The 25,886-nt window shown below is 40.5% G+C and overlaps 4 protein-coding genes across 7 annotated transcripts; all 4 read right to left on the reverse strand.

Moving 5' to 3' along the window:
• Positions 1–2: 2 nt before the first annotated feature.
• Positions 3–5,304, reverse strand: LOC149921263 (uncharacterized). Of its 4 annotated transcripts, XM_090162464.1 has the most exons (18): positions 5,267–5,304; positions 5,052–5,164; positions 4,826–4,895; positions 4,678–4,752; positions 4,500–4,607; positions 4,393–4,437; positions 4,247–4,334; positions 4,144–4,173; positions 3,936–4,081; positions 3,751–3,874; positions 3,562–3,693; positions 2,878–2,959; positions 2,648–2,814; positions 2,268–2,584; positions 1,017–2,206; positions 905–948; positions 336–842; positions 3–255 (listed from the first exon to the last, which is right to left on the reverse strand). In XM_090162464.1, the coding sequence occupies exons 3-17, from the start codon at positions 4,887–4,889 to the stop codon at positions 344–346; spliced, it is 3,111 nt and encodes a 1,036-aa protein (XP_090018590.1). In that variant the 5' UTR covers positions 4,890–4,895; positions 5,052–5,164; positions 5,267–5,304; the 3' UTR covers positions 3–255; positions 336–343. The 4 variants fall into 4 exon arrangements, 3 of the variants coding, with proteins under 3 accessions (XP_090018590.1, XP_090018591.1, XP_090018592.1); XR_016477141.1 differs by lacking the exons at positions 3–255; positions 336–842; positions 905–948; positions 5,267–5,304 and having other exon boundaries at positions 1,264–1,346; positions 1,418–1,552; positions 1,611–2,206; positions 5,052–5,243; XM_090162465.1 differs by lacking the exons at positions 3–255; positions 336–842; positions 905–948; positions 5,267–5,304 and having other exon boundaries at positions 1,142–1,346; positions 1,418–2,206; positions 5,052–5,243.
• A 7,668-nt stretch (positions 5,305–12,972) lies between these two features.
• LOC149921264 (uncharacterized) lies at positions 12,973–13,839 on the reverse strand. The gene has a single exon (XM_090162137.1). It carries the CDS (start codon positions 13,837–13,839, stop codon positions 12,973–12,975), a length of 867 nt encoding a protein of 288 aa, XP_090018263.1.
• Positions 13,840–14,250: 411 nt separating this feature from the next.
• LOC149921265 (uncharacterized) lies at positions 14,251–15,156 on the reverse strand. The gene is made up of 2 exons (XM_090162138.1): positions 15,019–15,156; positions 14,251–14,922 (listed from the first exon to the last, which is right to left on the reverse strand). Exons 1-2 carry the CDS (start codon positions 15,154–15,156, stop codon positions 14,251–14,253), a joined length of 810 nt encoding a protein of 269 aa, XP_090018264.1.
• A 183-nt stretch (positions 15,157–15,339) lies between these two features.
• Positions 15,340–16,437, reverse strand: LOC149921266 (uncharacterized). Its single transcript, XM_090162139.1, has one exon. It carries the CDS (start codon positions 16,435–16,437, stop codon positions 15,340–15,342), a length of 1,098 nt encoding a protein of 365 aa, XP_090018265.1.
• Between the last annotated feature and the right edge of the window lie 9,449 nt (positions 16,438–25,886).

Here is a 25,886-nt window from a genome sequence, read left to right on the forward strand (position 1 = left end):
TTTTAAATGATTTAATTCCAAATTTAAAGGATGAATACACAAGATGGGAATGAGTCGTGAAGCAAGGGAAAATTAAGAGTCATAGAATTAGATTAAGGCAAAGAAATTTTTTCCTAATGGATTTTGTTTCTAAGGGGAGGGGGGAGGGGCAAAACTACAATGAATGCCTTCGAGAATTTTAAACATACGTTTTAGAATTATTGTAAATGACATCTAGCAAAAAACTGGAGTTAATGTTTTCTTCCAAACTAAAGCCTTTAACAGTCCAGAAAAGAGAAAAAATATGAAAAAAAATTGTAAATTTACTTAAGAGAAAAACTAAGTTTTAGTTTTACCACTAAATTTAAGATGAAGATGAACGGCTTCTTGACCGGGGAGATTTAGAACGAGTAGAAGCCTTGCTTGACCTCTTCCTCAATTTGCTATGACTTCGACTTCTACTACGAGACGAACTACTGTCTCTAGAGGACCTTCTCCCTCGCGCAAATGACCTCTTTCCTCTTGAACTTGACCGAGAACGTCTTCTAGCTCCTCTTCTTGGAGAAGAGTCTCTACGAGTTGGTGAAGAGCGACGGAATCTGTTCCTCGATCGGCTTCTACTTCTTGTTGATCCTCGTCTACTACGACTTCTGCGTCTATCATTGCTTCCACTTCTTCGACGTGGACGCCATCTGTCCCACTGGCCCCTGGATCGATAGTCTCGTCTACCACGGAATGGTGAAGGTCTACCTCGACGTCTATCTGGGCTAAATCGTCGTCGGGATGTTGAACGTGATCGGCCTCTACGATTACGAGACCTTGATCGTGATCTACTCCTATCACGACTGGATTTAGAGACTTGCCTAAAAGCATGGAATATAAATAGCTGTGGGCTTGCGGAATATCACATTATTCCAAATATTACCTATCCTTAGATGGACTCGAAGATTTTGAGACTTCAGGAGGTTTCTGTTAAAAAAATGATATTAAAACCATAATTCCAAAACTAATATTTAATCTTTTTAGAATTTGGTTACCTCAGAAGTGTCCTGTTTAACTGGTTCAAAACTTTTAGCAATTGTTTTGGAAGAGTTTGTTTCAGGAGGTTTTTGTGGTGGAAGTTCAATGCTGGAGATATCAGGATATATAGGGTCCGGTGTTGTTGTTCCAGGAGGTGGAGGTTCTTCTTCCTCCTCATATTCAGCAACAATTGCCGATCGACTCTGATCAAACCTAGAAGTTCTTTCCTGGCTTATCGCCTCAGATTTATCAAATTTGTGTTTCCCACTAAAGCTACTGTTATCAACAATATTGTAGGAAGTGGCCATAGTGTAGGTGGAAGAAATTGTTGGTGGTTGTTGTGGTTGCTGCGGAGTTAGCAGATTTAATCCCGGTATAGGCGGATTTAAAGAACTAGAGATTATGGGCTGATATAAACCTGGAATAAGCGACCCTGTGGTGGAAGGCAATGGCGGGTCTGAACCCGGAATAGGTATATTTAAACTGCGTGACATGATCGAAGTTGCGGGCATAGTGGCTGATTGAAAAGAATGACGATCAGTAGGAAGAGAATCTAGACCAGGAATTGGGGGCTGATTATCCGAAGTTAACGTATCTAAACCAGGAATTACAGGTTCAAACTTGCTCATCTTTGAAGTTTTAAGTTTAACATCAAATTTTGACGGACGATCTGTCTGAATATCCAATCCAGGTATTTTAACTTCCTTCACTTGCAGAGCTGAAATTTTTGCAGGTTCGAGGCCTGGAATGGGAATTAGTGATGAATCCAAACCCGGTATTGGTGGCTGTTCGTGACTGCTGTTAGAGTGATCGCTTAGTTCTCCATTTTCTTTTTCCTCCTTTTTACGATTTTGAGGGGCTGAAATATCCATTTCAATCATGCTAGTATCTTTGTCGGCTTCTAGCATTGCCATTGGAGATTGTCCCAGTTCTCCATGGCTTTCAATATTATATGACTGATGAGACTTTGCCGGAGGGAATACTTCTCGTTCCGGATAACGACCATGATAGGGGCGTCTTTCAGAGGTACTGTTTCTCCTGTCGGGTGGTTCTTCACGAAAAACTCGTTTTGAAGTTCTTTGACGAGGAACTTCATTTTCTTCTGATCTACTGTGGCGAGAGCTTGATCTGTAGCGCCGACGGCTGTATCTGGATCTTTCATCAACCTGCGATTTGCTTTTGTTATCATAATCATCAGTTTTAGTATCTGTTTTAACAATTTAAAAATATTACAATAAGTTTACCAATTTTAATATTATGAGACCTACCTTTACTAGACCTATCGCCAACTACTTTGTCATTTACAACCCGAATTATTATGGCAGATTGAATACGATCTCGTCTTGATGGTGATGTAGACTCTGATCTGTAATCGTTTCGAGTTCGTAATGGCTGGTTCGGTCGATGGCCTTTACGAGAATCAGACTGCTCTCTATCATCAGCCCTATTTCTATGCCCGCGTTCGTGTCTACGTTTCCTTTCTCTCGATCGACTTTTACTTTCAAACTCTTGGGAAGGTTCTCGTTCTTCTTTAAGCGAACGGCGCCTATTTTTATTAGATTCGGCCCTTTCATTATTTACATCACTAGAATAAAAATGGTCATTATGATATAGTGGCATATGTAGAACATTTAGTTACAAACTATACTTGATCTTAGCCTCCTCTGCATTTCTCTCTTCACCACCATCTTCTCCATCAGTCTTTTGGGTGTCCATTATGTCCTTCAGAGGACGAACCCTAGATTGAGCTTGTTTCCAGTGAGGTGGTGTTTCACTACCTGAACGACTGCCAGTAGGTGAAGGTGTTCGATAACGCTAAAACAAAAGATAAACGTAAGACAAGAAATTCCGAAGGCCATTATTACCATTTCATGTTACCATAAATCCTCGTCCCTTAATTTTTCTCCCAGATCGAGATATTTTGGGACGACGCTGATATCCCTCTGGTCTAAAATTTCCCCTATTTTAAGAAAAACCAAAAAATTACAAAAATAAAGGGTGTGCGAGTCCTCTTTAAATGGTGAATTGTGCTCAATAGTTTTGATTCCAATTCCCGAGTACTAGTTAAGTCCTTAAGAATTAGTTCCGAGTCTGTTCGAGTAGACCTCAATTTTCTGGTCGAGCCCAGTTTGAGTCTGAGCCCTATGGGAAGCACTTCTAAGAGTCTCAGAGCAGTTTAACTAAACTTAAAGTTTTAACTTCTTACGACTATTGTAAAAAACAAAAGCAGCGTCACCAGCACTAAGGAAAGTCCTCTCTTCACTACAGAGTGCAGAAATCAAATCTAAAATCAGAAAATATGCTCAATCTCCGTTAAACCAACCATAGCACGATTATGGGATTTAACCTGGTGGTGAGCCGTTGAATGCAACTACGCATTTAAAAAATAAGAACTCCTTGAATTAAGGACTCAAGACCATTTAGATTAATTCTTAAGCCTTAGCAAAGGACTCGGATACCCGTACGAGTAATATATTAAGACGTTGTGAGTCCGAGTACTCAGACTTGAGTCAAGTACTCGCACAGGTCAAATAAAAATATCAATTAATAATTTATCAGTACCTTCTCCCATCTTCATTATTAGTTGTCCTTCGCATTAAGAAGCTATTCGAAGGAACATCAGGTATTTCTTCAGGTCGAACACTGCAATCTTGGCTTTCTTCCTCGTCCTTTTTCTTAACTTCTTCCTCAACCCTTCAAAACAAGTAAGTTAAAAAAAATTACATAAATCAATCCAATTAAAAAACATACTCTGTTTTCTTGGGATGTTTTTCTTTTTTTGACTTTTTAGAATGTTTCTTGTGCTTTTTACGTTTCTTCTTCTCATCCGTCATCTCGCCTTCTTCTTCAGAAGACTCCTTTTTGCGTTTTTTCTCTAATAACAACAAAATTTAGATGATAAATATAGAAATAATAAGGACAGTAAAATTTTTAACCTTTAGATTTAAGCTTTAGCACCAGCTCGCCACAATTTGCTACTTGGACGTCCACAAATGGTCTACTGTTTTGGTCGCATTTCAGATTTTCAATTTCTGTTACTACTTCCTGACCAGATATGACTTGTCCAAAAACAACATGCACCCTGAAAAACAATTCATAGTTGTCAACAGAGATCAGAAAAATAAATGAAAATGAAATTCTAACCCATCCAAATGAGAAGCGGGTCTTGTTAATCTGCAAAACAAAAGTGAAGAGAAAATATATTACAAATTTGCTAAAACAATTTTATTTAAAATGAATAACATACATGAAGAACTGTGAGCCATTGGTATCTTTTCCACGATTTGCCATTGACAACAGAAAGGAATTATCATGTTTAAGTTCAAAATTTTCATCTGAAATATAAAAACTAATTAATTGGAGCAAATGTATATTTAAAAAATAATTCCAAACCTTTAAAAGTTCCACCATATATTGATTCGCCACCACTTCCATTTCCTAAAGATTAAAATTATCAGTTAAATTTGTGATTATTCTACCTTTGAACTGTAAGACTATACCTGCTGAAAAATCTCCACCTTGGACCATGAAATTCTTAACCACTCGATGAAAAATGCTGCTTTTGTAGTGCAAAGCCTTACTGGTAGTTTTGCCAATGCCTTTTTCGCCTATAATAATTTGATAAAAATATACATATAGTGCAATTCCATTTGACACTACACTTAAAAAAATGTATACCTGTGCATAATGCTCTGAAGTTATCACACGTTACTGGGCAAATGTCAGCGAACAATTCAAAAACAATTCGACCAACTAGTAAATGATTCAATAAGCAGATTTAATGATTTTAAGTTTCTCACATTTACATTATCTTGTATATGCCTACCAGGTTGTCCTCCAATTTCCATATCAAAGAAGCAACGAGGTCTATATTTCTTCTCAACAGTCATCTTGAGCTAAAGATAAACATTAAATGTTTAAAAAATAAGTTCTGTATACCACAAAATTCCAGAAAAATGTATTTTGAAGAAAATAAGGCCAAAAAGTTAAAAAGCGCTTTATAAGCAAATTAAGCATGGCAATTTTATGGCAAAGGCTTAAAAATTTCTTACTGTTTTCGTTCCAACTTATTTTTTGGGTGTCAGTTATTCGAATTGACAATTAAATATGTATTACTTAAAGTTCATATGTAATATTATTCTCTCCATTTACTTCTTTAGTTACACTACAAGAAATTAAATTAAAAATAATAAAATCCGAAGTTATACACGACTTGGAGAATGGGCCTTAACCCTTAACAAGCCAAGTTACTAAATTGGTTACTAACCGTACTGATCAACAGTGCTTCCACTTTGAAAAAATTTAAATTTCCTTTTTCTGTACTAGGTAACCTAAAAAATTTCCTTTTTTTCTATCTTAAATGTAAAAAATTCCCGAAAAGTGTCCATAGAAATCTTATAACATAGAATGATTCCGTCTAAATACAAAATGGGCCAATTACATTTTCAGAAGTCTCGTCATTATCAGCCAATCACGATTCAAAGAGTGACTACGGCGACGACTCGTTGCCATCTAGTTTGAATTACTGAAAATAATAATTCGATTTTAGATTACGTCACCTTAAGAACCCGCATTTGATTGGCCCACGTCCATCGAATCACAGCCCCCTGCACACGCTCAGGGGGCCGTGATCGAGTTTAGTTTAATCAGAGATCCATCAGTTATAGAGATGCGAAACTCCCTATACCCTAAGCAAACCAGTTTTTTTCAAAATTTTGCCGATCGCAGCGACGCCTGTACGTGGGGAGTAATCGCAGAGATCCTAGGATTGTTCCCGTTGTTTACAATTTTTGCGTCTCTCGGCTTGAAACGGGCGCTTTCTTCCGGCCGAAGGGCGGCGCTGATGCTTGCATTTTTTTGTCAGGTTTTCGGCGGAGTTTCGCATCTCTATAACTGCCAGGATCTCTGGTTTAATGTAGTTTTTAAACGTGGTAGACTGTTTCTTTACTCGTAAAGATTTTTTCTTATATGCAAACGTTTTGGATTACTATTGCGTTGTTTGTTGTTATGGCTCCTCGATGTTTCATTTCCACATGTAGAAATCGATTTGCGGTGGACGGTAATGTGTCGTTGTACAGGTAAAAGTTTGGGTTTCCTTAAGCCTCGGGGCAATTTGAAATGTTAACAAACGGCGGGCTTTCAAATTGATGATTTGGTAAAAGTTACTTCAGGAAGTTCAGTGAGCCTAGTGGAACAACAACTCAGGACTATAATTACTGCAATATCCGTTTTTTTAAAAACACTTTATTTAACATTGTAAATATCGGTCTTCGTTGAGTACTATCTCTTTTGTTGTTTAACAGTGGAATCCTTCTATGGTGGAATGTTGAATTTAAGCAGAGTGTGAGACAGTGGCGTAGCCAGGGGGGCACACCCCCCCGAAACGTATGGTCGTACGTACAAATATTTTTATTTTTTTACTTTTTTTTTTCATGGGTGTGCCCCCCCCCCCCCCCGAAACAAAATCCTGGCTACGCCACTGGTGTGAGACATTTATCTTGGCTAAGCTTCTAAGAGAAAAAGCATATTATTAAATAGAAGGTAAAGTTTTGAAAAAAAGACAATTACCAGTATGATTGTTGCTGTTTAATTCAACGACTCGTCAATTCGTCATAAGTGTCATTCTTTAGTGTAATGTATTTTTTCTGGGATATAATTACTCTTTCATAAGGTTTTTGTTTATCTAAGTTTCTACAAATATAATAATAAATATAATATTACTTACTTTAAATGTTAAATAACCTTTAAATACAAAGGTTAATACTAAGGACCTTCAGTCACTGCTTCTCCCAAAACTGCCATTGACATTGCCTGCTATTTTAAAATTTGGGCCTATGTCAGGCCTAGGCTTAAATATTTTGAAAGCGAACCTAAACGACATCTTATTTATCTTCCTCACAATGGCATTTAATTATTCCTTATAATAAGTAAATATGAAAACAAAACTAAAAGTTCAAAAAATCTTAACACTATTTGTTCGTGACAGATACGCAGTGGTGTAGTCCTAAAATAAAAAGAACCAGGGCGTTACCGATACAGCCAATTTCGATTACGCGCGAAATCGAAGTTGGCTGTACCGGCAAAGGATTGTATTTGGTTTCTGTTTAACGAAATTATGCATCAAGATGATATTCCGGATAGCTGGAAAGAGTCACGTGGTTTTCAAAGGAAAGGGAAAGGCTGAGGAAGAACTCAGTTCCTATCGTCCTATAGCAGTAACGTCGGTCTTCCACAAAGTGTATGCCATACTTTGGAAAGAACGTAATTAGCGGGTATATGGAAATAAACGGCTTGCTCGATGAAGCTCAGTATGGTTTTCGAAGAGGTAGACAATATTTTTGTGCTTTCTCAGCTGGTTGAACTCTATCAGAAGCAGGGGCTCTCTCTTTATTCTGCGTTTCTTGACCTTCACAAGGCGTACGACAGTGTCAATCATGATAAGTTAAGGTGGTGCCTTGGGTATTAGCCTAGCTGATTATTATTATTACTATTATTATAAGTTGTGGAAAACGTTGCGTGGCTTCGGCTTTGTCCCGAGTGTAGTTCGCCAAATTCAAAAACTGTACGCTGATAGCTCGTATATATACACAGCCCAAGGTGTTACTACTGAGGCGTTGAGGTGTGGTGTAGGTTTGCGCCAGGGGTGTCCACTGTCCCCCGTACTGTTAATTTCTTATATCAATGGCCTTGCGGTGAGTTTGTCCGAGTCGGGAGTTGGCGCTAAGATCGAAAAGGTGGAGAAGGATAAAGGTGCCTCTGTTGGCAAAGTGTCGATCCCTTGCTTACTGTTTGCATATGACATTCTTCTTTTGGCACATTCTGTGGCGGATTTACAGGAGCTGTTGGATAGATGTTCCGCTTATGCTAATTCCAAGGCGTTAAGGTTTAGCCCAGAGAAATCAAAAGTTTTGATGTTTGGTACGTCAAAGGAAGCTAGCCCGGTCCCATTTACGTTGGAAAACGCCTCTTTGGAAGTGGTGGAAGAGTAAAGCTATCCTGGTGTCCTGTTCTGTTCCAAGCCTAACTATATGGAAAATCATGAGCGCAACCTTGTAGCTAAAACTACTCGTCTACGGTGGGTGGTCAAGAATATGGCGGATGGATCATATAACAAATACAGTGTATCTAGGACTTTGTGGAAAGCTGTGGCGGTACCCACCATCACGTATGCAAACGATGTTCTACCGTATTCCCGGGTCTCAATCACAGCCTTTGAATATGCTCAGAGAGAAGTTGGCCGTGTTGCACTTTCGGCGGGCCCTTTCGCAGCTAAGGCTGCAATTAAAGGTGAAATGGGTTGGAGCAGCATGGAGGAACGTGAAGCTACGAATAAGCTGAAATACTTATGCCGGCGTCCATGCTTCCTGGGCTAGTTTTTAGATCGCTGAGGCTTCAAGGAGTTGAGACCAGGCTACTTAAGCGTATGGCACAGCTTGATCGTGTCTTTGGCAATGGCACGAACCGGAATACAGCTACGAACGAGAGAGAATGGGCTGCTGTAGTAGTGCGAGATGTTCATGAAGCGACGGAGAGGCGTTGGCGTAATGATGTCAAAAGTAAGAATAGTCTGAAGCTCTACCAAGTGAAACAGAAGCCACAAACCGAATCGTGTTATGATGGTTCTTGGTGTAGTGGCCTCCTGTTCGAGCGCTAGAACGGGCTGCCTTCTGACGGGAAAGAGGCAACATCGGTTGTTTGCTTTTGAACCGGCCTGCAAGCTGTGTGGGAATGCCTATGAAGACATCGCCCATGTACTCTTTCATTGTCCGGTTGGTGAAAGCGATGAAGATATCTTTGAATGGCGCGTGCGGAACCGGGAAATCTCCTTAGAGGAAGCCCTTGGATTGTCAGGAAATTTTCATCACTTGTATATAGTTAAACACATTCTGGTTACCTGGAGGGCTAATAAATATAAGGGGCGTCCAAGGTTGGTAAAAATACTGTGTATTATAAGGTTAGCGTATAACGCGGGGTCGGGAATAGAGATATCTGCTGAGAAAAAAACGGGGGGAAAACACGGTTTTTTCCCGGTGTGTGACGTAGCTGGTTCCCAGCGAACGATCTACAACGAAAATAAACAGGCGTCGCGTAACTCAGAAACTCCGCGTTGGGAAGACAGCCGAGCGGGAGAGCTGACTGTAAACAAACATTCCTCTTCGGCCGGCAGCCCGCGTCCGCCTTTTTATAAAATTCCTTTGTGGATTAAAATTCAGGTAAGCATTAATCGTTTACCCATAAATTAGATCCATTATATTATTACATTTTTACTAGTGTTAAATGGTATAGTTATATAATAATAGTATTTTTGACTATTTTAAACCATGAATTTTATAGCCGAGGCTTAACTTTTAATATTTTAAAGGCGGTTATTTTGAATTTTGTTAATAAAGGCTTGTCAAGTTGTCATGAACTCAACATAATACAGTAATGCACGGATTAAAATGCTCGGTTCTCGGGTGCAATAATTCCTTAATTGTCACCCGAAAGAAGAATTTGTCATACCATCTATTCCCATCTCAAATAACTATAAGGCAAAAATGGATAACCTCTTGCGGACGTTCCCAAGACAAAATAAATGTGAAATATGCAAGGATTTGCTCAGAACATTTCTATGAAGAAGATTATCCAAGAGATCTGAGAGTAGAATTGATGAACCCAATACAAAGAGGCTCTGAATACCCACTGCCATTCCTTCAAAAAAGAACAAGGAATGAAATATAGTATAAAGAAAGTGATAAAGTATTAGTAGCGTCAGATGTGGATAATGGTAGCGTGTTATTTAAAGTTTAAATATGTACAAATTTAAAATTTACTAAAGTAACAGGAATGTATAGATTTCTGTTAATGTTAAAATTTTAAATTTAAGGTGTTATATTATAAAATTGGTAATTAAAGTTCTAGTTGATTGTTAATGTAAATTTTGAATATGTATAATTAATATACTTTAAAATACTTAAAAGTAAAAATCTATAATTTTATATAATAAAGGTATCACATTACGTTATATAGTTACTGAATGTATAAAATATTAAAAGCGTTAATATATTGAAAGGTGTCACTTAACTAGTATTAATAATTTAATTGAAAGGTGTTTTATCATTTTACATGCCTCTGTGATAAATATTTCTGTACTTGTGTTTTTATGAAAATATAAACTGGATTATTTAGATGTAAATAAATAAGAGTTCCTATGGCACGCTGTTCAGGACAAAACTCAATAAAAAAATAGAGATTTTTTTGTAAATATGGGGGTATTTTTTTAAATATAAAGTTGTTTTTAAAATATAAAGTCGTTTTTAAAATATAAAGCACTTTCAAAATATAAAGGTGTTTTTAAAATATAGGGTCTCTGGTTTTGTCCTTTTTCCATTGGTATGCCATGGGTATGCTTAGGAGAAATGATTTAGGGTGTACTCCATTTTTCCTGCATTGTAGGAGAAAGTTTTGGTTTATTTGCTGTCTCCTAATACATAGTTGCAGGAAATAAACATAAACAAGCCGGCCCAGGCCGTAATATTAGTTCCACATCAGTGTATTCGAGTGGGCAACCCATACACCCTTAGTAGACACAGGTAGGCAAACTAATACAAAAACTGTTAAGGCTACGTGATTTCTTATCGTTTGATATATAAATTGCCATTCTAAGTTAAAGAGTGGGTGCCGCCCACCCTCAGGATACCCGGGTGGGCAAACCAATACAAAAGCTGTTGAGGCCATGTGAGTTCCTATCATTTGATATATAATTTACCATCCTATGTTAAAGAGTGGCCACCGCCTACCCTCAGGATACCCGGGTGGGCAAACCAATACAAAAGCTGTTGAGGTCATGTGAGTTCCTATCATTTGATATATAATTTACCATCCTATGTTAAAGAGTGGCCACCGCCCACCCTCAGGATACCCGGGTGGGCAAACTAATACAAAAGCTGTTCAGGCCATGTGATTTTATATTATCTCGGTGATTAAATTTTTTAAATAATTAAACCTGATGTTTGCGGTTATCGCTACCCTTGTCAGATATTTTTTATAACCTTTTTAATGTTTACCACTGCTCACTGCTCACCACCCGAACATTTAAAATTTTCGAGCTCGTTTATTCGAGTACTCACTTTCGAGCGAGGCATCTTAAGTGAGTGTGCCCACCACCCACCACCCACCACCCGACGCGAAGTTTGAGGTTCACTTGACCTTAAACTCCGAAAATATACGTAAAATGAGGCGTAAAAACGGACGAGAATTTCGACAACTTAACTAGCCAACTCCCCCCGCGCCGCTAAAACTGACGAGAATACAGTAGAAGTTCCGAACAACTTTTGGTAAGCTTCCAGTGACCGAGAGCGTAAAGGCGTCATTATTCGGAGTTTTTGACTGCGAGTTCGGATTCCGGTTTCGCCAAAGCTGCAAATTATTTTCGCAGCGCCATCTGCCGTGTCGTTGCTTTCCACACCAAACAAACAAACACACAAACACACACACAACACTTAACGACAATCCGTCCATAGCAATAGTCCCACTTCGATATATATATATATCTCGATGTGGAACTAAAAACTATCCTTGTAGGCTGTAAGCAGTGGCGTAGTCAGAAATTCGTCAAAGGGGGTCGAGGAGGGGTGACAATTTAGTACAGTCAAACGTAGGCCTAATGGGGGCGGTGACACGGAAATCCCCCTTGTCTACGCCACTGCCTGTGAGGTATGTGTTACTATAGTGCGTTTGTAATTTCCAGTGTTACTATAGTGCGTTTGTACCTTCCAGTGTTACTATAGTGCGTTTGCACCTTCCAGTGTTACTATAGTGCGTTTGTACCTTCCAGGTAGGTAGTACATTTCTTAAACTGGCCTCGAATGTCTTAGACGAATTCGCCTTATATTTTGAAAAGTAATTTATATTTCAAAAACGCCTTTATATTTTAAAAACACCTTTATATTTACAAAAAATATATAAATATTTTTGGTTGAATTTAGTCCTGAACGGTGTGCCATAAGTTCCCTTATAGTCCTAAATTCTTATAAAAACGATTGAAGTTTTTAAAATGACAGACATAGTTTATACATGGTTTTGAGATTGTAAGACGCCTCATTATTGTGTCTAGATCGTAGGCGCTTCGAAGAAGGGATCCAACTACGTCACACGCGACTGCGACTAGAGGAGCTCTCGATTTTCTGACGGAGAGACAAACCGAAACGAGGAATAATCACCCCTTGAGTGGCGTCGTGAAAATATTTAGGAATTTAAATGTTTATTCGTTATATATATAATTTTATTGTTGCATTCTGTAACTAATATTTGATACTTTCCAGTACTATATATTATATATTTGGTTTAATGTTGTGTATTGTTTTTAAACCGTGCTCTCTTTAATTTGGTGACGCCGCCCCGATTTCAAGGGGTTGTACTTTGTATGGGTTTACCAATAAATCTTAAATCTATAAATGTACGTCCAACTTCAATTTTTAACGATTTGAAATTGTTATGGTATTTTTCTGCGGGCAAAATTTACCATAAATTCACACACCCTTTATTTCAAAAAATGATATACGAAATAGAAGCAAGGCGCGCCCTGGCAAGTTGAAAAAAAGAGACAGGGCCCGCCCTGGCAAAATGGAAAAACCAAGGCGGGGCGGGGCCCTGCCTTTGAAAAAAGCACCGGGGCGACGCCCTGCCCCGCCCTGGCCCGACTACACCACTGCAGATACGAAATAAGAATATACGACGGTTCAAAGAAAATCAATCAATTATTTATTTTAGGACGATTACATGCTACAATTAAAGATCTGATCGTTACTGACTTTTAATAAAAATGGCAATGAATATATACATAATTAAAAAATAGGATCTCATATCTAATGACTGATAAGCGTAAAAAACATGAAAATTAAAAAAAAGGTGAATTTGTAAAACACTTAGAGTTATGACTGAACATTCCGGCCACCTTAAAATATTAATTTTAAATTTCAAGAAATACTAACATCACGAGTCCAACGGTAATCGGCAAAGTTTGGTGACCGGTCTTTTTAACTCCTTGTCCGACGTCTTCACTGTGACTACACGTACCAGTTGATCCTCGCCGGGGTGTACTTGGGTAATTCTGGCCATCTTCCATTTGGTTGGTGGTAATTCTTCCTTGAGTAGTACTAAGTCGCCGATCTGTAGATTTCGATTAGGTTTTGTCCATTTTGGACGTTGCTGAAGCCTGGATAGAAACTCTGCTTGCCAACGTCGCCAAAGGTGCTGTAGTAATTGCTGTCCGAGTTGCCACCTGGACAATCGGTTTATTTTGGTTGAAGTCAAATCGGGCTCTGGAATAGCTGTAAGCGCATCACCGATTAAAAAATGTCCAGGTGTTAATACGGCGAGATCGCTTGGGTCTGACGTCATTGGCGTAAGAGGACGGGAATTTAGACAGGCTTCTACTTGACATAAAAGAGTCTGCATTTCCTCAAACGTCAGGCTTGTTTCTCCGATAACTCTTTTTAGGTGGTATTTGACGGACTTCACTCCGGCCTCCCAAAGTCCGCCGAAGTGAGGTGACGCGGGTGGGTTGAAGTTCCAGATAATTCCTTCATCGCTCATCCAGCGTGCTATAGTCGGATCCTTCGTGTTGGTAGAAATGGTCGTCATGAATTCCTTTAATTCTTTGTTAGCTCCAACAAAATTCGTCCCACAATCACTAAAGACATCCGTACATCTTCCTCGACAAGATACAAACCGCTTAAAAGCAGCTAGGAAGGCATTGGTCGTCATATCACTGACAAGTTCTAGATGTAAGGCACGGGTTGTGAAACAGGCAAAAATTGAAATGTAGCCCTTGAATGATCGACAGCCACGACCCTTCATGACCTTGAGACGAAACGGTCCAGCGTAGTCCACTCCGCACTTTATGAAAGCCCGACCAGCGTTAACTCAAGGAGCTGGTAAGTTACCCATGAGTTGAGTTATCGTCTTTGCTTGTTGTCGAACGCATTTCAGGCACTTTCGGACATGATATCTGACCGCATCACGAAGTCCAATGATCCAAAATTTTGACTGCAGTGACGCCATCATCAGTTGTGGACCACCATGAAGCGATTTAATATGTTCGTTGATGATTATAAGATCAGTGAGTGGGCTTTTTCTGGGTAGAATTACTGGATGAATTTGGTCTATTGTAATCCTTGCGTGCCGAATGCGTCCTCCAACTCTCAGGATACCGGATGGGTCAAGGAAAGGTGTAAGCGACAGAATTCTGCTTTTTGTTGAAAGGTCCTTCTAACTCTTCAGCTGATAGATTTCCTCCCTGAAGTTGATTGACTGTGTTGTTTTTATCCAGTGATTAAACGCCATGTCGTTCTCTTCTTTGGTTAAAGGTCCTAGTTGTCTTGAGTCCATGGTTGCTCTTGCGTTACGACTAAAACGCTGAATGTACGCCGTAACGTGGATTAAAGTGGTCAGTGAAGAATATTTCGTGAGAAGGCTCTGGTCTACGTTGCAACGTAGGACGACGACTGATCGGACTCGTTCTTCGCTACGGCACTCAGTTGCGTCTTCTAGAATTGGGATATCATAGACTGTTTCGTCTTGCAGCCAATTTGGTCCATGCCACCATAGCGGATGATCAAGAAGTTCCGTAGCTTTGATTCCACGTGATGCGCAGTCTGCAGGATTGGATGAGCCAGAAACATGATGCCACTGAATAGTCGGTTGAGTATCCTGAACTTCTGAGACCCTGTTCGCTACGAACGTCTTCCACCTCTGCGGAGGTGATGCCAACCAGAAAAGTACAATTTTGCTGTCACTCCAACCATGGACGTCGGTAATGGTATATCGTAGAGACTGTTGTACAAGTGAAACGAGTTTTGAGAGAAGAACGGTAGCGCAAAGTTCTAATCTTGGTAGCGTAATCTGTTTGAGAGGCGCTATTTTCGTTTTGGTGACGACCAGCTGAACGTTGATAGCGCCGGAATTAGTTATAGTTTTCAAGTAGACTGCTGCCGCCTAAGCTTTCTCCGAAGCATCGCAGAACCCAAAGATACTAACGCTCTTGTGATGGGGTTGGCTGATATAACGCTGAATACGAAGGTTTTCAATGTTAGTTAAGTCTTCTCGGAAGGTGTGCCATTTATAAACGAGCGACTCAGGCAACTCTTCGTCCCAACCGACCTTGATTAGCCACATTTCTTGTAGTAGGATTTTTGCTCGGACGATTACAGGTGACAGTAAACCCAAGGGGTCAAATACCGTAGCCGTGTCGGACAGGATAGTGCGTTTGGTGACGGTTAGTCTGGCTCTTGGTGCTTTTACGAGAAATGACAGAACGTCTGTCACTGGTGTCCATTGTAGTCCCAATGTTTGGATGGATTAGTTGTTGTCGATGTTCAAAGGGATCAAAATCTCTCGCAGCTCGGATGGAATGCCTTCCAATAGGCCTGGATCATTTGATGCCCATTTTCGTAAAGGAAGTCCTGCTTCGGATGTGGCTTGACTGAGCTCTCGCTGTAAGTTGATAGCAGTGGTACTATCATCAGCGCCTGATAGTAAATCTTCACTAAGGACTTGAGATGCCAATGGATATTTGAAGGCGACGTCTTTTGATAATTGTTGCAAGACTTTCGTGGCCAGGTAGGGTGCTGACGCCGTCCCATACGTGACTGTACGCAATTGATAATCCTCAATTGGTCCATCCCCTTGACGCCTCCACAGAATTCGTTGGTAATGAAGGTCTTCTGGGTTGATTAAAATCTGGCGATACATTTTCTCTATATCCGCCATTAATGCCATTGCGTGACTTCGGAATCGAATTAGAAGATTTACCAAATCAGGTTGTAGTTTTGGACCAACGAGAAGTATGTCGTTCAAGGAAATGCCGTTGGTTGTTTTTGAAGACCCATCAAATACGACTCTGAGTTTCGTTGTCGAACTTGACTCCTTGAAAACTGCATGAAGAGGTAAGTAGTAAGCGTTCTTGATGTACATGCTATCGGATGGTACAGGCTCCATATGGTTTAAGTTGATATATTCTTCCATGAACCTTCTGTACTTGTCATGAAGTTCGGATGTTGCTTCTAGACGTCGTTCGGTATACTTGAATCTTCGTAATGCGACGTTTCTTGATTCACCAAGTTTCCTTGTATCTTTGGTGATTGGTAGTTTTACGATGTATCTCCCAGAATCATCTCGTCTGACGGTGTCTTGGAAGATTTGTTCACTTCGAGTTTCCACGGGTGTAAGATTCGGTCTGTGTCCTACTTCTTCAATTTCCCAGAATTTGGCAAGTTTTGTTTCGAGGTGGCAATAATTGACGGTGATTGACGGACTAGTCAACCCTCGATCTTGGCTTCCCAGGCTTCCAGTGATTACCCAGCCAAAGACGGTGTTAAAGGCACCCGGAACTCCAGATCTTCCCAGGAATTTTCCACCTTGAATTAGGTCAAGGTAGACATCCGCTCCAAGTAGCATGTCGACCGCTCCTGTAACGTGAAATGTTGGGTCGGTTAACTATAACTTCTTGATGTGAGCGCAATCTCGTAGATTGACGGTAAAGTTAGGGAGTTTCTCCGTGACTTCCTTCAGTATTAAAACTTGGATCGTTGCGTTAAATTTTGCGTCAATTCTGGAGTTAATGTGCAAAGTTGCGCTGCCGTAAGAATGACTGATCCCGATTCCACCAACTCCTCCAATGCTCGTGCTCTGGTGATTTCGTACAAGTTGCAATTTCTGCATGAACTTCTCAGAAATAAAGCTTGCTTGGGATCCGGAGTCTATCAGGGCTCGAGCTGACCAGAGATAGCCATTTCCTCCCTTGACTTGGATAATGGCCGTTGGAAGTATTACTTGAGATGGGCCTAGTAACTGCCTGGATACATGAGCCATACCTCGCTGTTCAATCTGCTTCGGGATATCGACTCCTTCTCTTGCGAATCTTGACGCAAGAGTGTGTTGTGTTTAGCGTTGCATTTCCGACACCTACCGGATTTGCAGTCACTACTCAGATGATCCCTTCTTAGGCAGTTGAAACAGAGAGAATGGGTCTTGACCAGATTCCACCGATCTTCGTGCGAGACTTTCAACAGTGATGGACATTTGAATGTAGGATGCAGTTCTGTGCAGATCGGACAAGCGCCATCTCGTACTGATCCATAGTGCGAAATCGGGATCTTCTTGGTAAATGTGGTGGATGGTTTGACTCTGGAATCCTTTGTTGTTGAGAAATGTGGTCAGGTTTTCATAACTTGGTCTTGCTGTGCCCTTTAGTGATAGTTCCCACTGTCGTCTGCATTAAAAAGTCGGCGGCTATCACCTTCGCCGCAAAATCCATAATGAAAAGGCTCCCAATCTATAAGATGGGAGCCGTCAACATTGCAAATGTTGACAAGTTGAAAGTTGTTGGTGTCACCATCGACAGCAAGCTTTCCTTTCTTCCTCATCTCGAGGAAGTAAGTGTCCGGGTGACGAAGCTGGTGCAAAGCATTGCTTGTTTTGCAAAGGTTGAGTGGGGCCTTGACCATAAAGCGTTAAGGACTATCTACAACGGGTGTATTGTGAGAGTAGTGGCTTACGCTTGCGGTGCTTGGTGGAAGAGCACGCAAAATAGTGTGATGGTGAGGAAGTTGAGCTCAATTCAGAGAATTGCGGCCCTTCGTATTACTTGTGCTTACCGGACTGTCTCGAGCGATGCGCTGCGGATCCTTGCTGGTATTCAACCGTTGGACCTGGTGGTGAATCAGGAAGCTGCTGTGTTCAGATCCTTTTCTTTTAGAGAAGACAGTAAGCACTGTGGGGTGGAGTTACGTGGTGGTAACTACCTCTACCCAGGCGACCCATGGGAGGACCACCCAGCGGTCAGAAGCATTATAAACATCACAGAGCAACTACCCAATGGCAATGGGATAGAGGTGTTTACTGACGGTTCGTTGTGCGGTCGGGGTGCCGGAGTGGCATTTGCTGTGTACAGAGATGGTGTGGAAGTGTACAACGAGGTCACTCGCATTAATGGTAAGGTGGATGCGTTTTCTCTTGAGTTTTTAGCAATATATGAGGGTATTTGCTGGTTAAGGACGCATGGTCAGCGTCCTGGTGATGGTGCAGATTGTCATTTTGCTATTAACGCAATAAGCAATCATAAAAACAATCGTGGTTTATGCCATGATATCCGTAAGGTGTTAAAACGGATGGAAACTCAAGTCAACTTTACTTGGATAAAGTCGCACACTGGGTGTGCAGGGAATGAAAGGGCTGACTTTCTTGCAAAGTCAGCAACCGATCTTCCCGAGGAGAAGGAGATGAAGCCAACTAAGTTGGTGATTAAAAGGTGGCTCAATGAGGTGACGAATCAAAGGTGGCAGGAGTCGTGGGATGAGAGTGAGAAGGGAAAGGTAACTAAGAAGTACTTTCCTAAGGTCAATGGTAGCTTCAACACGAATTACTATTTGACGCAAATCCTAAGTGAACACGGTAAGTTCCCACTTTACCTGTTCAACTTGGGTCATATTGCATCGCCCAAATGCATATGCGGCGCTTTGGAAGCAGACTCAGAGCACTATGTTCGTAATTGTCCTAGAACAAACCATTTGTTAAGGAGACCAATCCGCGAGAATGGACTCCACAATCTGGATAACGAAACGATCAACGATCTTGAACGCGTAATGCGTTATATCGTTGTGAATTTTGACGAACTCACGAGTGAGTCGTGAGTTGGAGATGCAGGTATACGGGTGTATACCGTTGTGTGTATCTGATTTAGGAAGCATTTCCTATCTTTGTATACAGGTCGACGGCTCGACCAGGACAGATGATGAGTAACCCCTGTAATGCTTTGGCGGTGCACGGGGTATATAAATACAACAATCTGATGTCGTCTGCATTCATGGTCGAGTTTTTCGCCAATTATATGAAGGAGAATTGCGTGCCAGAATTGGACTGGCTCTTTTAGAACTTTAAGTGCGGGTATGCACTCTGCCGTGGTATCAATCAGGCGTCGCAATGAGGTAGCTGATTCGTCCTTGACTTGCGGTTGATTGAACAGGCGCTTCACATGAGCATTAATGATCTCTCTGGTGTTATTAATTCGATTCAGTAGAATGTCCCAAGCCTCTGCGTAGTTACCGTCAGTCACTGGAATGGAATGGATAAGCAAAGCTGCTTTGCTGCGTAGAGTGGATTTTAGGTATTGAAACTTCTGAGCACTTGACAGCGAGCCATTGTTGTGAACTGTCGCTGTAAAGAGGTCGTGGAATAGGAACCAATCGATGTAATTGCCCCCAAATACCGGTAACTCCATTTTTGTAACTTGATGTTGGCTGTTGGTTGACTGAAACTGGATGTTCGAATAACTGCTGCTTGACTACTAAGAGTGTTGAAAAATATAACAATGTCTTCCATACGAGCTACGAGCTGATTGTACTCGGTTTCGTGAGCATCGAAGTCCTATGTAGGGCATGAAGCGGTGATATGTTGTTGTACGATCTCCAACTCTGCTGCCAGCGCGTCGGCCCTCTGCTTGTAGACTGTTGTTGCGACCGGTGTGATTGGCGTAATCACATGGTTGGATACTATTGATTCCAATCTAGTAAGTTGTCCCTTGACGGTTCGTCTCCTGACGAGGTAGCCGTCCATAATGGTTAATAACTGAGTTTGAATACTCGAACCGGATTCTAATTAGGTTATACTGCTTCTCACGAACCAGGATACTGGTGTTGACAATTAATCTGGTCAATTAACTGTAACGCGAATTATATCCGGCTCGACGGACCAAATAATGTTCGTGACGACGGTTCAAAGAAAATCAATCAATTATTTATTTTAGGACGATTACATGCTACAATTAAAGATCTGATCGTTACTGACTTTTAATAAAAATGGCAATGAATATATACACAATTAAAAAATAGGATATCATATCTAATGACTGATAAGCGTAAAAAACATGAAAATTAAAAAAAAGGTGAATTTGTAAAACACTTAGAGTTATGACTGAACACTATTATTTAATAAAAATCCAAAAACGTTGAAGTGGTTCATGTGAAAAATTCCAGCAAAAACCTATGGGAATTCTGCGAGCTTGAATCGGATGGATCCTGTAAGAATCGTCTGAACTTCTACTATTTTTAACCGCCATGTTAGGGCGCTGGGGCTTGCCGTAGTCAACGAATGGCCGCTGATTGGCTGAAGCTTAAGCAAAGACTATATAATCATTAGTCGTTGCTACATTCTAGGTAGGAGTATAAGATTTCTATGGTTGAATCTGAACAAAGGGAGAAATTTCCTACAAGTGGAAGCACTGCGGATCAGTATTTTTTCAAGGTGTCCAGCCTTTATAGTTTTAAAAACCTGCTAACTCGACGCACCCTGATCAATTCAAATGGCGTTTATCTTATATAAATCGGATAACAAACTAGAACGCTTAATCGAATGGCTGGCAGCCCACCGATTAGAGTCTTGGCTAAAACGACAGTAACACCATCTACGACACGCACACGAAGCTTATTTTATCTAGTGATCAGGCCTACTTTGTGAATAACGTAGGCACTGATGCAAATAAACATTCACAGGTGTTGTTGATTCATTAGTGGTCTTTTCCACTTTCTTTAACGGTTTTAGCTGTAAGTACAAAGCAAGAGAAGGCTGCAAGCATGGGCCCAATAATCACTTTATTTATCAAGCCTTGGCGGCCCAGTTGACTTGCCCCCCCCCCCACAAACGCTGTGTTCAAAAACTAACAAGTTTTTTGAAAGGCACCAATTATGCACCATTTTGCACCATCAGTAAACCATTACGCACCCATGGTGTTCGTTAAGAAATTGCAATTTCAAAGGGGGGTCAACTTTATACGAGCTCCCCCACTTCCACTTTTCCCTAAAACGTGTTAACCAATCACACGCACCCATTACGCACCATTATGCACCACAGTCGAATCATTATCCTTATCCCTATAGCATTACATCAAATAATAATGGTTAACCAACGAGTATACTTACAACAATAAAATTTGATTTAATTTTTGATTTGAACCCCAGCCCCCCCCCCCCTTTCACCCTTAGCATCGAGTTTAAAATAAACCGATACAAAATGCTTATGAAATTTAAATAGATGGGTCATTCCATGTGAAATCGACCAACGTCCCCACGGCACCATCTCCGATTTTATTGAAACTCCATACACAATCAAAATGAACATATTTAGGAAGAAATCCAAAGTTTTAGGTCCAAACTCTTATAACTTTTGGAGAAATGGTCTTTTGAAATTTGTTAGTGCACGTAACTTTTTTTTGCGCCGTTTTAAAGTGCGATGTTTGAGCCTTTATAATTAATTAATATAAAGGAGTACATTTATGAAAAAAATTGTAACATTTAAAGACTTGTTGGAAATTCGCTTAAAAATATTAGTTTTGTACTGTGGGATATATATAATTTTTAAAAAAATGTCAAAGTCGGCGTAATTTTCACCGAAACTGCAAAATGAGATAAGCTAAAAGGTCAAGATTTTCAAATTTTTTCTTTACGGTTACTATAAAACTTTGAATATTTTTGCTAAAGGATGCCTTTCACCGGAAAATACATTAATATTCAGGATCTCAGTAAAACTTTTCCAATTTAACCTCCTTCAATATAGACGTTTTTACCAAAAACGTGAAAACATGGTAATACGTTTAGTGTTATATAGACTGTTGGGAAACTAAAAATCACATAAAATCTGATACCAATAAAAAGGCAAGATTTCTATCTACAACATGTAAAAATAAAAATGTTGACTATTAAGGTTTTTCTGGTCCAAATTTAAACGTCAACTTTGACCGTTTCTCAGATATTTATTTGTTGCTTTTGTACAAAGATACTATTTTGTCATAGTCTAATTTTTTTAGAAGGTATTTTTTACAGTCTGAAGTCGTTTGCGGAGCAAGAATTGCTAATATGTTCTGTGACGGTATCCAACATACATCCATTCTGCGTGGAAAGCCCTTTCTGTTTCATGCAGTTTACCGAGACATCTTTCTGCTCTTCTGATCGTTCGATAACGTTTCCTACGTAACGTACCACTCTTCATCATAGGTACAAGCAATGAAAACCCCTGGTATGCAATCTTCCATTGATGTTAGTTGAAAGACGACTGGACGAAATAATACAAATTTTGTACAAAAATTATCGGCAGATACTCTTTTGATATTAATCTCGTTCTCAGACTGTGGTATAAAAGCGTTATGTGATCGCGTTAAATAATACTAATAATAATAAATAATCAGCTAGGCTAATACCCAAGGCACCACCTTAGGCCTAAGTCATCAAGCGACTTTTAAAGCCTTTTTTAATTTAGGTGGCCGGGTTACAATGCGTAGGAGGGTGGTGGCAAGCCCTGCAAGCCACGCGGAATAGACTTAATACCAATGTGGAAAGGTACCCTAAAATCAATGATTTTTATGTTCAAACAACACCAAAGGAACATTTCTTCACGTGTTTGAATTTGAGACTTGTTTAACACCGCTCGTAAACTGGCTTTAGCTATTAATCGTTTTACTGTACCACCGATACCGTCACAAGGGCTTTTACCGTGTGAGGTGGCGAAGAACTCTGATACGAGGCTTTTGAATCATTTCAATTTGTGTATAATATCTAACTGCTTGACACACGATGCTAACACCGTTCACGCATTTTTGGGGAAAATGTTAGAAAAGGTTCAAATTAAGTTTCCGAATATCACGAAAATATTTTACTTCAGTGATGGCGCCGCGATCCAGTATAAGAATTATAAGAACTTAGCTAATTTAAGCGCTCACGAAAATGACTTCAATATAAAGGCAGAGTGTCATTTCTTCGCCACCTCACACGGTAAAAGCCCTTGTGACGGTATCGATAGTACAGTAAAACGATTAGTAGTTAAAGCCAGTTTACGAGCAGTGTTAAACAAGTCTCAATTTCAAACACGTAAAGAAATGTTCCTTTGGTGTTGTTTGAACATAAAAATCATTGATTTTGGGTACCTTTCCAAAGTAGACGTTGCCAACCATGTGACAGAGTTCTGCCTCAACGAGAGGCACATTGGTATTAAGTCTATTTCGGGAACGCGATCACATCACGCTTTTATACCAGAGTCTGAGAACGAGGTTAATATCAAAAGAATATCTGCCGTTAATTTTAGTACAAAATTTGTATTATTTCGTCCAGTTGTCTTTCAACTAACATCATGGGAAGATTGCATACCAGTAGTTTTCATTGCTTGTACCTATGATGAAGTGGTACGTACAGTGATGGGCACTCACCTCTCACCGTGAGATCAGGGAGAGCAATTGGGAGGAGCTGAGATGCTCTAAGCTTCCAATGGAGAGGAGCGTGAAATGAGTTCCCAAGCTATGAATTTAAGGGAGAGGAGAGTGAATGGAAATAATATTTTTCGAAGAAAGTTTTTGGAGTGTGAGCGACGTTAATTTAATTAATGAAATGCAATGAGAGGAGATCAACTAAAAAGTTAGTTTGCGGTGGTGAGAGAAGGGGAGTTTGAGTTTAGATGTAAGAAAACCAAAACAAAGGAAATATAATTATGTAACTTTGACCAATAACAAAGCCCAAACGTACAATAAGATAACATGCTGACGTGAGAAGGTTATAAGAAGATAAAGACAGTAAATCTAATGTGTGAGAATCTGAGAGGTGGTGAGATGGCCAAAACTTCAAAAGGAGAGGAGCGTGAGAGGAACTTCACAAAGTATGAATTTCAGAGAGAGGAGATTGTTAGGAGATATTTTGTGACTGCCATAAACGGAAAAGAGCGTGAGATGAGATAAGATTTTTCAACAAAAATAGCGGGAGTGCACGCGAGGGTAGATTAAATAGCGAAATTCGATGAGAGGAGATGAGATAATAAGTTAGTTTATGGTGGTTAGAGGAGATGAGTCTTTCAACTAACATCATGGGCAGGGCCGGCTCAAGTAATTTTTTTCACCCGGGCAAGGGGGATTTTTGGCGCCCCTGTTATTTGGAAGCTAAATTAAGCTACCCCCCCCCCGTAAAAAACATTACCAGCATGTCCGTGTTATAAATTTACGTTTTTCAGAACAATAAATAATCCCTTTAATCACTTTCTAAATACTAAAAACATATTTTATAACTTCTTTATGGTACATAGCCATTTTACATGGAGCTTGAAACACTAGGTAAGGTGGCAAGACTAGTATACCTTAAATACATTAATTATAATGTCCATACTGAATAGTATCAGTGCCAAAAAACACTTCCAAAACAGCGACTGTGTCGGCCTGACCAATGAATATAGAGCCCCAGGAATGGAAGGATTGATATTATTGGCCGCGTGTTTTGGTTTCGTTAGAAACTTCCGGCAAAGCAAATCAGAGTAACCGGAAACGGTTAACGGAACCCGGTCTCTCTTTAAAAACCTACCATTCCTCGGGCTTTATATTCTTTGGCCTGACCGTTCCGACGGACTCTCCTTGTTATGTTCTACGTATTAGGTTAGATGGCGCTAGCGTCTCTAATAGGGAAAGCCCCTTTCTTTACTCTTGTGATCCCCAATAGCGCTAGAGTTAGCCACCGCGCCAAAACCCAAAAGCTAAATAGTAACAGCTCGCCCCTGGTTCCGTGGTAATCCTGTATTGATTAGTTGCATTAAAAAGTTGTTTAGTTTAATTTAGACTCTTCCATTACTTAAGTGTATATAGTCTCTATATGTAACTCAATTTACAGTTCTGATAACAGACCTATCTACGACTAACACAATAAATTGGCGACGGAGACGAACAACGAACTGCAGCGGCTTTGTTATATTCATAATGGCGACTGCCCCTTCTGCTCTTCTGGAGCCCTTCGATGAGTCTTCGTGTGATTGGCCTACCTACATGGAACGAGTGGAACTCTACTTTATTGCCAATGATATTCCAGATGCCAAGCAAGTAGCGACTTTGCTCAATTTATTAGGCCCGAAGACGTACACCTTAGTCCGCAATCTTACCGCCCCCGCCGCGCCTTCGTCGAAAACGCTAGCTCAACTAAAGACTATTTTAGAAAATCATTTGGCGCCTAAGCCTTTGCTCGTGGCCGAACGTTTTCGCGTTAATCGCTGCCGCCAACTAGACGGTCAGCCGGTGCATGCTTTTGTTGCCGAACTTAAACGTCTCTCTGTCCGCTGTGATTTTGGCGCGAATCTCGATGATCTTTTACGTGATAGATTCGTATCTGGCCTGGCCAATGACGCCATTTTAAAACGCTTGTTGTCGGAGAGTGCTTTAACTTTTCAAACGGGAGTGGATATAGCGGTGTCCATGGAAACCGCTGCCAAAGATTCCGCCGAACTCCAACGTTCAACCTCGCTTCCCACCACTGGCTCCGTACACGCTTTTCGTACTGGCGGGACTCGTTTTCCCGCGCGTTCGACCTTTGGTTCACCCGCTTCTGGGTCGCGTTCTCATTCGGGAGGAGGTGCTGGTGCAAGTACACCTTGTTTTCGTTGTGGATAGACGGCTCACGTTGAAAGTTCCTGTAGATTTAAACGAGCCCAGTGTAATTTTTGTAAGCGGCATGGTCATATCAAACGAATGTGTAAACAGAATATCGAGCGTAATAAACGCCAAGAGAAACGTACCAACAACAAGAAGAAACATGTTCATTCACTTGACGTCGAAAAGACCGGTAATTCTGGTTCCGAAAACGAAGATGACTGCCACTTCTTACACAACGTATTTACAATCCAGATGGGTGACGAACAAGACGCCCCGATATTTATAGAGTTGGAAGTGTAGAAAAAGCGCCTACTGATGGAACTCGATACCGGAGCGTCCGTATCCGTGATACCGAATGATCGGCCAGAAAAACTTAATGAAATACTTGAAAAGCACTCACAAGTTTTTGATTGTTCGCTTGGCAAATTGAAACATTTCGAAGCTCATCTCAATCTCCGAGACGGAG

Source organism: Leiobunum rupestre, chromosome 11 (assembly GCF_980474605.1).
Source record: "Leiobunum rupestre chromosome 11, qqLeiRupe1.1.hap1, whole genome shotgun sequence".
NCBI lineage: Eukaryota > Metazoa > Arthropoda > Arachnida > Opiliones > Sclerosomatidae > Leiobunum > Leiobunum rupestre.